At 45.6% G+C, this 16,861-nt stretch overlaps 1 protein-coding gene across 2 annotated transcripts in view; it reads right to left on the reverse strand.

The window, feature by feature from the left end:
* The window catches only part of PLPP4 (phospholipid phosphatase 4), a 127,035-nt gene that overhangs the window by 8,295 nt on the left and 101,879 nt on the right, over positions 1–16,861 (reverse strand). The window contains exon 6 of one of the 2 annotated variants that reach the window (XM_065894167.1): positions 4,243–4,413. In XM_065894167.1, coding sequence (XP_065750239.1) covers positions 4,243–4,413 — 171 coding nt within the window. Of the gene's footprint in view, positions 1–4,242; positions 4,414–16,861 lie in introns of those variants that run through there. The other variant, XM_065894168.1, reaches the window with a different exon arrangement.

A 16,861-nucleotide genomic window follows, 5' to 3' on the forward strand; every position in this document is an offset into this window, starting at 1 on the left:
GTGCGCGCGTGTGCGTGCGTGTGTGTGTGTGTGTATGTGTGTGTGTGTGTGTGTGTGGAGGGTGAATGTGGAGGGAGAGGAGGGAGCAGCCTCTACCTGGCTCTTTAGTGTGGCTCATGTACAGTCGGGCGCTGTGTCTCTGTCCCCAAACACCGCATCTGCAGAGACTGGAAACTACACATAAATTCATTTCACATCACAGACCCTTCACAGCCCAGTCAGAGAAACCTGGCAAAGGCAGTGGCACCATCTTGAAATTTTCAGCCCAGTCAAGCATGGCATCTGTGACTGACATGGATGCGTTCCAGCCTCAGGCTGGGTGGAAACAAATGACTGCTTCCTCCCTTGAGACATGGTTTTCTGGATTATATTCAGAGGGAGGTGCTCTTTCTTACGACGAAACACTACACAGGCACTCAGCGCTGCTTAAGATGACCTATGATTAGAGAATCAGCGTTGGTTAGAAGGCTACCCGGAAGCTGGAGTCACAAAAGGAAAGCCTGGACCCAGATCCAGGGATTTGAGGGCAGAGGCAGCCCCTCATTATGTCCATTAATGGAGAAAAACAACACACTCCTGCCACTTCTAGCTGTAACTGTCCACCGACTGGAAGCCACACTCACACGAGACTGTGAGTTGGGGCAGAAGAGGGTTCAATGAGGTGCTTTGTTCTTTCTGTGCGTTTTTCTCTACAGATGTTCTTCCCAGCATGGAAATTCCACAAGTTTTAACTCTGAAAACACACAGTTAATCACAAAGGTAAGCTTCTTTGTGAAGCACTGGCCCTGTGGTCGGCCTCACCCATGGACTCTCTAGCTTCTGGCTGACCTGAAAGCCAGCATGTCACAAAGACGTGGAGAACCTTAGCCAGATAAAGATTTATTATCCAGCCAGGGCTTTTATTTCTGAAGAGGTCCTGCTAAGTGTTTCACTGCCCCTCCAGACCATGGCCTGTGCCCTCCATTTTCCTCACTTAATGGAACAACAGACTTGTGTGTTTGGAGTGGAGCTGGAAAGGCAGAAAAGACCAGAAGGGCGTCGATAACAGAAAACCCCTATGATAATGAACAGAGCAAAGCGTTTGAGATTACGGGCTATTTACTGTATATGAACATGTAATCGAGTAATTGGATATCCTGCCACATCAGGCGCAGTTGCTTAAATCAAAATGGCAATGGAGTCGTAAAAGTCTCGTAATATTAATGTTGTTAACTAAAGTCTATAATGAGAGGTTCTCAGGTTGCGCTGCTGCCTATGGGTCTCCCCGTGAATTCTCATCATGACAGATGACCCCCGCCCACGGGCACTGGACACCTCAGTCCACCAAAGAGCAACAACTTATTAATCCCGGTCGGGCATCCTGCCTCAAACACCCACCTGCACAGCAGTCGAAGGCCTCACTATCCGTCCCTTCTCCAAGCTGGAAACCTTGGCAGCCTCTATGATTTCTCCCTTAATAAGTGAGTGTTGAATGAATACAATTTTCCACTCACTGAACATTTGCTTCTTCTTAAGACGTAATAAGGGAAAGAAAGATGGAGCTGAGATGTGGCCACAGGTCAGGCTTTCTCAACCTCAGCAACAGACATTCGGGGCTGTGGGGAAGGTGCCATCTTGTGCACTGTAGGATGTTTAGTAGCATCCCTGGCCTCTACCTACGAGATGCCAGTAGCACCCACCACAAACACCACCTCTACTTGTGAAAATGTCTCCAGTCATTGCTAAATGTCCCCTGGGAGGTTCAGTTGCCCCCACTGAGACCACTGGTATAGACAGTGACGGATGGCCTCATAAAGAGGAATTCAGGTGAAATAAGCCTGACTCAGAGCCCATCAGAGGATCCAAGGAAAGGCACACTCCACTCCTGGCTGACTCCTGGGTACAAACTGAACAGACGATGGCACAGCCGAATGGATAGTTGGGCCACACCCATGACCTGTACCAACCGAGGCACATTGAGTTTTGGCTGCAGGAGTCTACCATGATGCAATTTTGGCTTGCCACCCCCATCCCAAGTATGGCCCTAAACATCACTGATCATAGATTCTCTCGCTTTGCTTTCCCATCAGCCCACAGAGCATTAATATTCTCCCTCTACTGCTCCAAGTTTCTTTCTGTACCAGCTGGATAGAATGGGTGTGAAGCCCTGTTGCCAGCAGGCCTCGAGCGCACCAGCTGCATCAGAAGTCCAGCGTTTCCCCAAAGCCAAGAGCTGTGATCCTTCATCCTTTCATGACACGCCAGCCGCAGCTCGGTAATGAGTAACAAAAGAGCATTTAATAGAGGCCAACCTCACGTCTTAGGTTTTCAAGACAAGATCATTACCTAAAAGCTCTTACTACCTTCCAAGATGAAGCCAAAAGCTCTTCAACTCTAAGACCCTTAATCATTTCTCAGGTCCTAAGTGGCTGAATAAAAGTGGAAACCAGGGATTCACGGCTTACAAACAGACCGTGTTCCAAAAGCATGTCCACCTCGAAATCAGTGGTTTGGGAAACACACACATCCTTCTTTAGAAATGATGCACTAAGCAACGACAATACCGATTCACATTTGTGCAATACATTTTCATTTACAAAGTACACTCAGATCCATTATTTCATTCAGCCCTTGAAACGGCTCTGGGAAATATTGGGGGATTATTGTTCCCATGTTCAGAAGAAGAAACTACAGTTTACAAGGATAAATGAGAAGCAGTCCGTGAAATGCCATCTAGCCCATAACAGTTCTCATGGGGAAATGCCCTAATCATAGGCACCACAATGATTCTGTTGGAAAATATTCCTAGTTCCAAGGGTGCAATGGTTATGCCCTTGTGCTGTTGGCTCAGCGATCCTCTCCCTGCCCCTCTCTCATTATGTGGTCTCATGTATCCAGAACTTCATCCAAGTCACTGATAAAAGCAGAGAACAAGGGAGGGCTCCGGGTCCAGCCTGATGGGCCTCGACTCACTGGCCCCATCAGCATGGCCTCAAGACTCCCATCAGTGCCTGATGCCTCCACCTGTCCAGACCGTGCATCAGTCTCCCTTTGCCCCTTCACCCACCAGCCTGAAGCCGGAGGCTCATGACACCCAGAACGTGAGTTCCAGGAGGGTGGAGGGTGGAGCTGAGGCCAGAGAAGGAGCAGAAGGCTTCCGGAGCAGGTGGGGCAAAGGCACCTCCAACTAGGAGTTCCCCTCACCTCTAGCCTCAACTGCCACCTCACTACTACTGGAACACCTGGGAAGAGGTGAGCAGAGGGCAGTCAGAAAAGGGGGAGGAGGGGAATGGTGCCTGCTGACAGTAGGAAGACAGGAAAGGAAGGGCAGGTGGAGGCCACAGACCAATCGCGGAAGAGGCCACTCGTCCAGGGAAGCTGGGTTAGGCGCATTTAATTCAGTGCATTTGCTGAAAGCTGACACAGTGGAGCTCTCCATGGTAATTCTCAGATGTCATCAGAATTAACAAACTGGCTTGTTAACAATGCAGATTCCTGGCCGCCACTCCAGACCCACCCCCGAGAATCCAGCTCCTAGCTCAGAGCGGCCTGGTCCAGGTGATCTGAGGATCGGCCTTTGGGAAACACAGCCCTAGACCCTGCGCTCCCAGAGGCCACACATCCTGTGGACAACGCCGCTGCCTCTGCTCCCTTTCCTGCAGTGGCAGATGCTACTGTGGTCCAGTCAAGCTGAGAGTGGCAGCCGATCTGCAGAGGGGCGTGGCATGGTTTAGTTTGTTTCCAGGAACAAGCCCCTCACTTGTTCTGTGTTATTTCGACTTTGCACAGATACCCCAGGACTGATACACACAGGTAAGCCTCACTCAGCCTTGCAGTGGCTGCTGGCATCCATCCCTGGCCTGGACATGGTGACAGATATGTCCTTGTGGGATGGATCTGAGATGTGAAAGGAGCCAACAACCACTTGGCATCAAGTCTGAGACGGAGGCAAGGGGTCCAGCAGGGAAGTCCATCTGAGTCTGTGACTGAGCGCCTGCCATCCTAGCAGGACCTGAGGGGTCTACTGGAGCATGAATGAGGGGGAGGAACTCCGATTCTGTCCCCAGCAAGGACAGTATGAAGGCCAGAACTCACCTGAACAGGTGCATTTTCTTTAAAACTGTGTCTGCTCTGTCATTTCAGCCTACTCTGGTTTCTCACAGTGGGCACTTACCTCTCCCCAGTAGGTGTATGTCTCCCCGCTTCCCTGCAGGAGACAGGCAGACGGCCCAAGGACTGGGCGGGCCCCAGGCAGGAACTCACCTTGCCAGTGATGTTTGTAGTCGCACATGCGGGACAGGGCGATCATCATGGCGCAGTACAGGGGCAGGATGGCAGCACAGAGCCGCCAGCTCTTCCCCCGCCCACTCTCGGTGAAGCAGTGCAGCTTGCCAGCCAAGTAAAACGTCGTGAAGCCAAGTCCTGAGAAGGCAACTGCCGAAGAGAAACAGCAGGTGTTACTCTGGCAGGTGGGAAGCAGCAGGGACACAGGGCACCCTGAGCGTTCTGTCTGCCATCTTGCACACTACCAGGGCCAAGGACATGTTGTCACCAGGCACCATCTAGGCAATCTGTGCTCTTGCTAGAACCACGCTGGTATGAGAATGAGAATAGGTCAACAACGAGAATGACCTTCCAGGCTCGCATGTGATCAAAATCTATTCTATTTCATTCATTCATTCATTAAACAATGACTTAATGGGTGTCTACTGTGTGCTAGACAGGCACTGATCAAGGTGCGGGGGTGGGGGGGAATAAAAAGATGCCTCAGAGTCTATATCTGGTCTCAAGGGGCTCACGGTCTGAATGAAGGTGATGGCCACCCTAATAGAGAGTTTTAATACAATGTGTTGATTTCTACAAGAAAAAAGAGTGCATGCAAAACAAATGACTGTGATGACAGTATAGCTTTGAAGGGAGAGGGAAAGTAAGGAATTTTTGGCTTGGTGGCACTCAGTAAAGCTGGAACAGCAAGTGCTGTGGAGAAGTGAGTTTGACAGAGAAACCAATGATGACAAATTCCTTATTTTCTCTTACAGATTATGGTTATTAATTTTTAGAATTGCAGAGACAACTCATAGCTGTGCTGAATCCATTGTCAAAAGTGTGGAGTCAGGGGTAGTATGTGAACCCCAAGCTTTCCATCCAGTCAGGTTTAAACCACAGTTGAACTCAGTGAGTAAGGTGGGTCTCCTGTGGGCTTAGAACAACGGTCCTCAACCCCGGTTACACACGGAGTCACCTTTAAAACCTGGGAAGCTTTCAAAACTACTGGTAGCCAGGTATCATTGTCAGACATTCTGTTTGCACTGATCTGGAGTGGACCTTAGTGGTGTGCGTGCGTGCGTGCCTGTGTGTGTGTGTGTGCGGGGCGGGGGGGGGGGACTCCCCAGGTGATTCTATTTTTTTAAAATAATCATTTATTTATTTATTTATTTTTGGCTGCATTAGGTCTTTGTTGCTGCACGCGGCTTTCTCTAGTTGCGGCGAGTGGGGGCTACTCTTCCCTGCGGTGCGCAGGCTTCTCATTGCGGTGGCTTCTCTTGTTGTGGAGCACGGGCTCTAGGTGCACAGGTTTCAGTAGTTGTGGCATGTGGGCTCAGTAGTTGTGGCTCGCGGGCTCTAGAGCACAGGCTCAGTAGTTGCGGCGCACGGGCTTAGTTGCTCCGCGGCATGTGGGATTCTCCTGCACCAGGGCTCGAATCCGTGTCCCCTGCATTAGCAGGCAGATTATTAACCACTGCGCCACCAGGGAAGTCCTCCCCAGGTGAGTCTAATGGCAGCCAGGAGTGAGTTTAGGTGCTTTTGTTGAAGGCAGGGGCTACAGCTCCCACCTTCTCTAGACACCAGCCTATTCAAAACTTTTCTCTTGATGAGAAAATACTCTTGAGGCCTGAGGGGCAGAGCTCCTAGGTAACCAGACCGCACAGTGATTTGGTAGATTTGGTAGAATGGGTCTAATGTCATAACACCAAGGATTTAGGAGACTGTCTGAAACCTGAGCAGCGGCCTCAGCATCAGTGAGTTTGTCACAAATACAGAATGTCAGACCCACCCCACACCTACTGAGTTAGAATCCGTATTTCACCAGATCCACAAGCGAGCTGTGTGTGCCCCAAAGTCTGAGAAGGTCTGGCCTACAGCACATTCATCCTCTTTATATAACATCTCTGAGAGTCCATCTTCAGGAAATAATACAAAACTATAGAGAAATCTAGAGGATATTCTGCTCAAAGTTACTTATAATTATGGGAAAATGTAACGATAAAGAACTGGGATATTTCCATTCAATGGATCATGACGCAACCATGGAAATTACTGTGACTATGCAGCACTACAGACAACACTTAGGACACAATGTTAAGTGAAAAAGGCAAGAGCCTAAATTGTAGGTTCAAGATAATCATGGTTATAGTACATAAAAATGAATAACCTGCAACTCTAACAAATTACCTCTGATAATAATGTGTCTTCTTAAACGGGGTTCCCCGAGCATGAACACAAGCTTGTACCAAAGCAGAACTTTTTCAGCAATCAAATTAAACAAGTAACAGAGTATTTTTGTTTTTAAACAGGATATTAAGCCAGGTTTATCTCAGGAATAAAAATGAAGCACTTAAACATTTTTGAATAATGATTTGTACTCAAACAGGAAAGCAGTGCCAACATATATTGAATATTCTGTTTAAAGTAAAACTATGCGCAAAACTGCATTGCCCAGGCCTGTTCTAGATTGTTTGCTACGATGAAGGGTATTAAATGATTTACAGGGTGTCCAAAGCGGCCCCATTTGGCCATCACCCTCCTAGCAAGTGCAACGGGTTCTTAATTGCCCATCCTCACCCACTTTGCTCTGCTTCTGCTTTTCGTTCACACTCTGCCCTGAGGTAACAGAGTAGGGGAGGGCTGGACACTTGGTTCTGGTGGGTACCGGCCTCATTCTGAGCTCTTACAGGAGGAGTAACGCACTTCGTTCAAATCTGACAGTTTAGCAGTCTACCCACCTAATTACTGCTACTCCATTTATATAAGCGTCTTGAGCATCCATGGATTTTGGTATCTGTGGGGCTCCTGGTACCATTCCCCAAAGGATGCTGAGGGATGACTGTACATTGAATGTGGCGAGCCTAAAAGATCTGCCCTGGGGCTTTGTAGGGTTATGGATGAAAGTTTCCAAGATTTGAATCAGAGAAGGGGCAGCCCTGGGTGTTGCCAAGCTGTCATCTCTTGGGAAAAGTAGTCTCATTAAAAAGGTCAGAGACGGGGGAAGATGGCGGAAGAGTAAGACGTGGAGATCGCCTTCCTCCTCACGGATACACCAGAAATACATCTACACGTGGAACAACTCCTACAGAACACCTACTGAAGGCTGGCAGAAGACCTCAGAGCTCCCAAAAGGCAAGAAACTCCCCACGTACCTGGGTAGGGCAAAAGAAAAAAGAAAAAACAGAGACAAAAGAATAAGGACGGCACCTGCACCAGTGGGAGGGAGCTGTGAAGGAGGAAAAGTTTCCACACACTAGGAAGCCCCTCCGCGGGCGGAGACTGCGAGAGGCGGAGGGGGGAGCTTCGGGACCGCAGAGAGGTGCACAGTGACGGGTGTGGAGGGCAAAGCGGGGAGATTCCTGCACAGACGATCGGTGCCGACCGGCACTCACCAACCCGAGAGGCTTGTCTGCTCACCCGCCGGGGCGGGCGGGGCTGCGAGCTGAGGCTCGGGTTTTGGTTTTGGACGGAGCTCAGGGAGAGGACTGGGGTTGGCGGCTTGAACATAGCCTGAAGGGGTTAGTGCACCACGACTAGCCGGGAGGGAGTTCGGGGAAAAGCCTGCACCGGCCGAAGAGGCAAGAGACTTTTTCTTCCCTCTTTGTTTCCTGGTGCGCGAGGAGAGGGGTTTAAGAGCGCTGCTTAAAGGAACTCCAGAGACGGGCACGAGCCGCGGCTACAAGCGCAGACCCCAGAGACGGGCGCGAGCCGCGGCTGAGGGCGCGAGCCCCCGAGACGGGCGCGAGCCGCGGCGGGAAGCGCGAGCCCCAGAGACGGGCGCGAGCCGCGGCTGAAACCGCGGACCCCAGAGACGGGCGGGAGACGCTGGGGCTGCTGCTGCCGCCACCAGGGGGGCTGTGTGCAAGCACAGGTCACTCTCCGCGCCCCTCTTCCGCGGAGCCTGTACAGGCCGCCACTGCCAGGTTCCCGGGATCCAGGGACAACTTCCCCGGGACAACGCACGGCTGGCCTCAGGCTGGTGCAACGTCACGCCGGCCTCTGCCGCAGCGTCACGCCGCCTCTGCCGCCGCAGGCCCGCCCCGCACGCAGTGCCCCGCCTTCCCCCATCCCCCAACCCCCGGCCTGAGTGAGCCGGAGCTCCCGAATCAGCGGCTCCTTTAACCCCGTCCTGTCTGAGCAAAAAACAGACGCCCTCCAGCGATCTGCGCGCAGGGGCAGGGCCGGGTACAAAGCTGAGCTCCTGTGAGCTGTGAGAGCAGGGAGGAGAGGGGGAGGTCTCTCCCGGCAGCCGCGGAGGCGGCGGATTGAAGCTCCACGATCAACTTGATGTGCCCTGCATTGTGGAATACCTGAATAGACAGGGAGTGATCCCAAATTGAAGAGGGGGAATTTAGGAGCGAGATCTGTGATTTTTTTCCCTTTTCCTCTTTTTGTGAATGTGTGCGTGTATGCTTCTGTGTGAGATCTTGTCTGTATACTCTTGCTTCCACCATTTGTCCTAGGGCTCTATCCGTCCATGGTTTTTTTAAAAAAAAAATTTTTTTTTCTTAATTAATTTTAATTGTAATAACTTTATTGAACTTTACCTTCGTTCTTTCTTTCTTTCTTTCCTTCCCTCCTTCCCTCCTTTAGACAGCGAATCACCCCAGGTTGAGGGGGTGGTCTCTGGGAGCAGGATTTATGATTTTTCCCCCTTTGCCTCTCTTTGTGAACGTGTATGTGTATGCTTCTGTGTAAGATTTTCTCTGTATAGCTTTGCTTCCAACATTTGTCCTAGGGCTCTATCCGTCCGTGGTTTTTTTAAAAAAAAATTTTTTTTTTCTTAATAATTAATTTTAATTGTAATAACTTTATTGTACTTTACCTTCGTTCTTTCTTTCTTTCTTTCCTTCCTTCCCTCCCTCCTTTAGACAGCGAATCACCCCAGATTGAGGAGGTGGTCTCTGGGAGCAGGATTTATGATTTTTCCCCCTTTGCCTCTCTTTGTGAACGTGTATGTGTATGCTTCTGTGTAAGATTTTCTCTGTATAGCTTTGCTTCCAACATTTGTCCTAGGGCTCTATCCGTCCATGGTATTTTTAAAAAAAAATTTTTTTTTCTTAATAATTAATTTTAATAACTTTATTGTACTTTACCTTCGTTCTTTCTTTCTTTCCTTCCTTCCTTCCCTCCTTTAGACAGCGAATCACCCCAGGTTGAGGAGGTGGTCTCTGGGAGCAGGATTTATGATTTTTCCCCCTTTGCCTCTCTTTGTGAACGCGTATGTGTATGCTTCTGTGTAAGATTTTCTCTGTATAGCTTTGTTTCCAACATTTGTCCTAGGGTTCTATCCGTTCTTTTTTTTTTTTCTTTCTAAATATTTTTTAGTACAATAACTATATTATACTTTATTTTATTTTTACTGTATCTTCTTTCTTTCTGTCTTTTTTCCTTCTTTCCCTCCTTCCTTCCTCCCTTCCTCCCTCCCTCCCTCCCTCCTTTCTTTCCTTCTTTGCTTCTTTCTTCCTTCCTTCCTTTCCTCCTTTCCTTCTTTCTTTCCTCATACTTCTACTAATTCTCTCTACATTTTCTCCTTCTTTCCCTCCTTCCTTCCTTCCTTCCCCCCTCCCTCCCTTTCTTTCCTTCTTTGCTTCTTTCTTCCTTCCTTCCTTTCCTCCTTTCCTTCTTTCTTTCCTCATACTTCTAATTCTCTCTACATTTTCTCCTTCTTTCCCTCCTTCCTTCCTTCCTTCCTTCCTCCCTCCCTCCCTCCCTCCCTCCTTTCTTTCCTTCTTTGCTTCTTTCTTCCTTCCTTCCTTTCCTCCTTTCCTTCTTTCTTTCCTCATACTTCTAATAATTCTCTCTACTTTTCCTCCCTATTATTCTGAGCCGTGTGGATGAAAGGCTCTTGGTGCGCCAGCCCAGGAGGCAGGGCTCTGCCTCTGAGGTAAGAGAGCCAACTTCAGGACACTGGTCAACAAGAGACCTCCCAGCTCCACATAATATTAAACGGTGGAAATCTCCCAGAGACCTCCATCTTAACACCAGCACCCAGCTTCACTCAACGACCAGCAAGCCACTGTGCTGGACAACCTGTGCCAAACAACTAGCAAAACAGGAACACAACCCCACCCATTAGCAGAGAGGCTGCCTAAAATCATAACAACGCCACAGACACCCCAAAACACACCACCAGACGTGAACCTGCCCACTAGAGAGACAAGATCCAGCCTCATCCAGCACAACACAGGCACTAGTCCCCTCCACCAGGAAGCCTACACAACCCGCTGAAACAACCTTAGCCACTGGAGACAGACATCAAAAACAACGGGAACTACGAACGTGCAGCCTGCAAAAAGGAGACCCCAAACACAGTAAGATAAGCAAAATGAGAAGACAGAAAAACACACAGCAGATGAAGGAGCAAGATAAAAACCCACCAGACCTAACAAATGAAGAGGAAATAGGCAATCTACCTGAAAAAGAATTCAGAATAATGATAGTAAGGATGATCCAAAATCTTGGAAGTAGAATGGACAAAATGCAAGAAACAGTTAACAAGGACCTACAAGAACTAAAGATGAAACAAGCAACGATGAACAACGCAATAAATGAAATTAAAAGTACTCTAGATAGGATCAATAGCAGAATAACTGAGGCAGAAGAACGGATAAGTGACCTGGAAGATAAAGTAGTGGAAATAACTACTGCAGAGCAGAATAAAGAAAAAAGAATGAAAAGAACTGAGGACAGTCTCAGAGAGCTCTGGGACAACATGAAACGCACCAACATTCGAATTATAGGGGTTCCAGAAGAAGAAGAAAAAAAGAAAGGGACTGAGAAAATATTTGAAGAGATTATAGTTGAAAACTTCCCTAATATGGGAAAGGAAATAGTTAATCAAGTCCAGGAAGCACAGAGAGTCCCATACAGGATAAATACAAGGAGAAATACGCCAAGACACATATTAATCAAACTATCAAAAATTAAATACAAAGAAAGCATATTAAAAGCAGCAAGGGAAAAACAACAAATAACACACAAGGGAATCCCCATAAGGTTAACAGCTGATCTCTCAGCAGAAACCCTACAAGCCAGAAGGGAGTGGCAGGACATACTGAAAGTGATGAAGGAGAAAAACCTGCAACCAAGACTACTTGACCCAGCAAGGATCTCATTCAGATTTGATGGAGAAATTAAAACCTTTACAGACAAGCAAAAGCTGAGAGAGTTCAGCACCACCAAACCAGCTTTACAACAAATGCTAAAGGAACTTCTCTAGATAAGAAATGCAAAAGAAGGAAACGACCTATAATAACGAACCCAAAACAATATAGAAAATGGGAATAGGAACATACATATCGATAATTACCTTAAATGTAAATGGACTAAATGCTCCCACCAAAAGACACAGATTGGCTGAATGGATACAAAAACAAGACCCTTATATATGCTGTCTACAAGAGACCCACCTCAGACCTAGAGACACATACAGACTGAAAGTAAGGGGATGGAAAAAGATATTCCATGCAAATGGAAACCAAAAGAAAGCTGGAGTAGCAATTCTCATATCAGACAAAATAGATTTTAAAATAAGGACTATTAAAAGGGATAAAGAAGGACACTACATAATGATCAAGGGATCGATCCAAGAAGAAGATATAACAATTGTAAATATTTATGCACCCAACATAGGAGCACCTCAATACGTAAGGCAAATACTAACAGCCATAAAAGGGGAAATAGACAGTAACACATTCATAGTAGGGGACTTTAACACCCCACTTTCACCCATGGACAGATCATCCAAAATGAAAATAAATAAGGAAACACAAGCTTTAAATGATACATTAAACAAGATGGACTTAATTGATATTTATAGGACACTCCATCCAAAAACAACAGAATACACATTTTTCTCAAGTGCTCATGGAACATTCTCCAGGATAGATCATATCTTGGGTCACAAATCAAGCCTTGGTAAATTTAAGAAAATTGAAATTGTATCAAGTATCTTTTCAGACCACAACGCCATGAGACTAGATATCAATTACAGGAAAAGATCTGTAAAATATACAAGCACATGGAGGCTAAACAATACACTACTTAATAATGAAGTGATCACTGAAGAAATCAAAGAGGAAATAAAAAAATACCTAGAAACAAATGACAATGGAGACACAACGACCCAAAACCTATGGGATGCAGCAAAAGCAGTTCTAAGGGGGAAGTTTATAGCAATACAAGCCCACCTTAAGAAGCAGGAAACATCTCGAATAAACAACCTAACCTTGCACCTCAAGCAATTAGAGAAAGAAGAACAAAAAAGCCCCAAAGCTAGCAGAAGGAAAGAAATCATAAAAATCAGATCAGAAATAAATGAAAAAGAAACGAAGGAAACGATAGCAAAGATCAATAAAACTAAAAGCTGGTTCTTTGAGAAGATAAACAAAATAGATAAACCACTAGCCAGACTCATCAAGAAAAAAAGGGAGAAGACTCAAATCAATAGAATTAGAAATGAGAAAGGAGAAATAACAACTGACACTGCAGAAATAAAAAAAATCATGAGAGATTACTACAAGCAACTCTATGCCAATAAAATGGACAATCTGGAAGAAATGGACAAATCCTTAGAAATGCACAACCTGCCAAGACTGAATCAGGAAGAAATAGAAAATATGAACAGACCAATCACAAGCACTGAAATTGAAACTGTGATTAAAAATCTTCCAACAAACAAAAGCCCAGGACCAGATGGCTTCACAGGTGAATTCTATCAAACGTTTAGAGAAGAGCTAACACCTATCCTTCTCGAACTCTTCCAAAATATAGCAGAGGGAGGAACACTCCCAAATTCCTTCTATGAGGCCACCATCACCTTGATACCAAAACCAGACAAGGATGTCACAAAGAAAGAAAACTACAGGCCAATATCACTGATGAACATAGATGCAAAAATCCTCAACAAAATACTAGCAAACAGAATCCAACAGCACATTAAAAGGATCATACACCATGATCAAGTGGGGTTTATTCCAGGAATGCAAGGATTCTTCAATATACGCAAATCTATCAATGTGATAAACCATATTAACAAATTGAAGGAGAAAAACCATATGATCATTTCAATAGATGCAGAGAAAGCTTTCGACAAAATTCAACACCCATTTATGATAAAAACCCTCCAGAAAGTAGGCATAGAGGGAACTTTCCTCAACATAATAAAGACCATATATGACAAGCCCACAGCAAACATCATCCTCAATGGTGAAAAACTGAAAGCATTTCCACTAAGATCAGGAACAAGACAAGGTTGCCCACTCTCACCACTCTTATTCAACATAGTTTTGGAAGTTTTAGCCACAGCAATCAGAGAAGAAAAGGAAATAAAAGGAATCCACATCGGAAAAGAAGAAGTAAAGCTGTCACTGTTTGCAGATGACATGATACTATACATAGAGAATCCTAAAGATGCTACCAGAAAACTACTAGAGCTAATCAATGAATTTGGTAAAGTAGCAGGATACAAAATTAATGCACAGAAATCTCTGGCATTCCTATATACTAATGATGAAAAATCTGAAAGTGAAATCAAGAAAACACTCCCATTTACCATTGCAACAAAAAGAATAAAATATCTAGGAATAAACCTACCTAAGGATACGAAAGACCTGTATGCAGAAAATTATAAGACACTGATGAAAGAAATTAAAGATGATACAAATAGATGGAGAGATATACCATGTTCTTGGATGGGAAGAATCAACATTGTGAAAATGACTCTACTACCCAAAGCAATCTACAGATTCAATGCAATCCCTATCAAACTACCACTGGCATTTTTCACAGAACTAGAACAAAAAATTTCACAATTTGTATGGAAACACAAAAGACCCCGAATAGCCAAAGCAATCTTGAGAACGAAAAAAGGAGCTGGAGGAATCAGGCTCCCTGACTTCAGACTATACTACAAAGCTACAGTAATCAAGACAGTATGGTACTGGCACAAAAACAGAAAGATAGATCAGTGGAACAGGATAGAAAGCCCAGAGATAAACCCACGCACATATGGACACCTTATCTTTGATAAAGGAGGCAGGAATGTACAGTGGAGAAAGGACAGCCTCTTCAATAAATGGTGCTGGGAAAACTGGACAGGTACATGTAAAAGTATGAGATTAGATCACTCCCTAACACCATACACAAAAATAAGCTCAAAATGGATTAAAGACCTAAATGTAAGGCCAGAAACTATCAAACTCTTAGAGGGAAACATAGGAAGAACACTCTATGACATAAATCACAGCAAGATCCTTTCTGACCCACCTCCTAGAGTAATGGAAATAAAAACAAAAATAAACAAATGGGACCTAATGAAACTTCAAAGCTTTTGCACAGCAAAGGAAACCATAATCAAGACCAAAAGACAACCCTCAGAATGGGAGAAAACATTTGCAAATGAAGCAACTGACAAAGGATTAATCTCCAAAATTTACAAGCAGCTCATGCAGCTCAATAACAAAAAAACAAACAACCCCATCCAAAAATGGGCAGAAGACCTAAACAGACATTTCTCCAAAGAAGATATACAGAATGCCAACAAACACATGAAAGAATGCTCAACATCATTAATCATTAGAGAAATGCAAATCAAAACTACAATGAGATATCATCTCACACCAGTCAGAATGGCCATCATCAAAAAATCTAGAAACAATAAATGCTGGAGAGGGTGTGGAGAAAAGGGGACACTCTTGCACTGCTGGTGGGAATGTGAATTGGTTCAGCCACTATGGAGAACAGTATGGAGGTTCCTTAAAAAACTACAAATAGAATTACCATATGACCCAGCAATCCCACTACTGGGCATATACCCTGAGAAAACCAAAATTCAAAAAGAGTCATGTACCAAAATGTTCATTGCAGCTCTATTTACAATAGCCCGGAGATGGAAAGAACCTAAGCGCCCATCATCGGACGAATGGATAAAGAAGATGTGGCACATATACACAATGGAATATTACTCAGCCTTAAAAAGAAATGAAATTGAGTTATTTGTAATGAGATGGATAGACCTAGAGTCTGTCATACAGAGTGAAGTAAGTCAGAAAGAAAAAGACAAATACCGTATGCTAACACATATATATGGAATTTAAGGGAAAAAAATGTCATGAAGAACCTAGGGATAAGACAGGAATAGAGGCGCAGACCTACTGGAGAACGGACTTGAGGATATGGGGAGGGGGAAGGGTGAGTTTTGACAGGGCGAGAGAGAGTCATGGACATATACACACTAACAAACGTAGTAAGGTAGATAGCTAGGGGGAAGCAGCCGCAAGGCACAGGGATATTAGCTCGGGGCTTTGGGACAGCCTGGAGGGGTGGGATGGGGAGAGTGGGAGGGAGGGAGATGCAAGAGGGAAGACACATGGGAGCATATGTATATGTATAGCTGATTCACTTTGTTATAAAGCAGAAACTAACACACTATTGTAAAGCAATTATACCCCAATAAAGATGTTAAAAAAAAAAAAAAAAAAAAAAAGAAGGTCAATGAGCGTAGAGGGGATGTTGAGCAGCAATTTGTATGCGTCCCCATAAAAAATGGTTTGGAGACTTTAAGACATATGAGTCCCGGCTCAGCAGCCAACAGCCCTGAGCATCTGGGCATATTCACAAGATAGACAAGAGAAGGGGCCGCTGAAAACCCTCCAAGGTCAAGTCCTGGGGCAGGTGGTTTGAGGCCAGACCCTCAACTTCCACCCGGTCACCTCCTTGCCCCCAGGAAGTCAAATTTGGCCAGTTTTGACAGTGGAGGCTGTGGCTCATTCTTTGGAGAGCAGGTAAAGCGTATTCTCTCCTGCTCAGTGGGACCCACGCTGCAGGTCCTCCAAAATGGAGAAGCATCTACTTCTTTGAAAAGGAGGAGGAATTCAAAGGCATTTTAAAGGCTGAGTTCAACTGCCTGGATCATGTGGGCAACCAGCAGTAGCCAGTCTCACATCCTATTGGGCCTCCAGGCAGCACTTTTAAAGCAGCACTGTGCACCCTTGTCTAGCTGACATGAGAGACTCGGATTCCATGCTAAACCTTACGCTTGTCACTTTCACTGCTATTCCTGCAGTTACTGAACCAGCATGATGTCCTTTGGCAACGGGCTTCTGAGGCACTTCCTTCTGGCCCAGGAGGCACGTCCCAGCTGTGGGCAGCTCACGTGCTTTGTCAAAATTCCTGCTTTCCCAAATACCAACTGAATAAGAATTAGGCTCTACCAAACCATCCTGAATTCATAGGATCCCACAGTTTTTCTGCCACCTCCTCCTGTGAGGCTGGGGGTTTGGGACCAGGATGTAATCTCCCATGAGCCTTCCAGCTCTGAGATCCTGGGACTTACCAAGGCTCAGATTCAAGTTCAACTGGGAGAAAAAGAAAACAGAAAGGTTTTTAAAGAAATTCTTTCCAATTCTAGCCAAACACCACCCTCTTCTCTTCTCAAAGAAACATGCATTTGAGACCCTGAGGGACTGTAGAAGTTTTTATGCTAGTGAGGGGCAGGTGAGATGACATTCTTTCCAAGTGACCGTCTTCCCCCTGAAACACGGTCCTTGCTTCCAGCATGATTAGGAAATAAAACTGAGAATTGAGCAAAGATGCAGGCAGAGCACTGGACATT

Source organism: Phocoena phocoena, chromosome 16, assembly GCF_963924675.1.
Source record: "Phocoena phocoena chromosome 16, mPhoPho1.1, whole genome shotgun sequence".
NCBI lineage: Eukaryota > Metazoa > Chordata > Mammalia > Artiodactyla > Phocoenidae > Phocoena > Phocoena phocoena.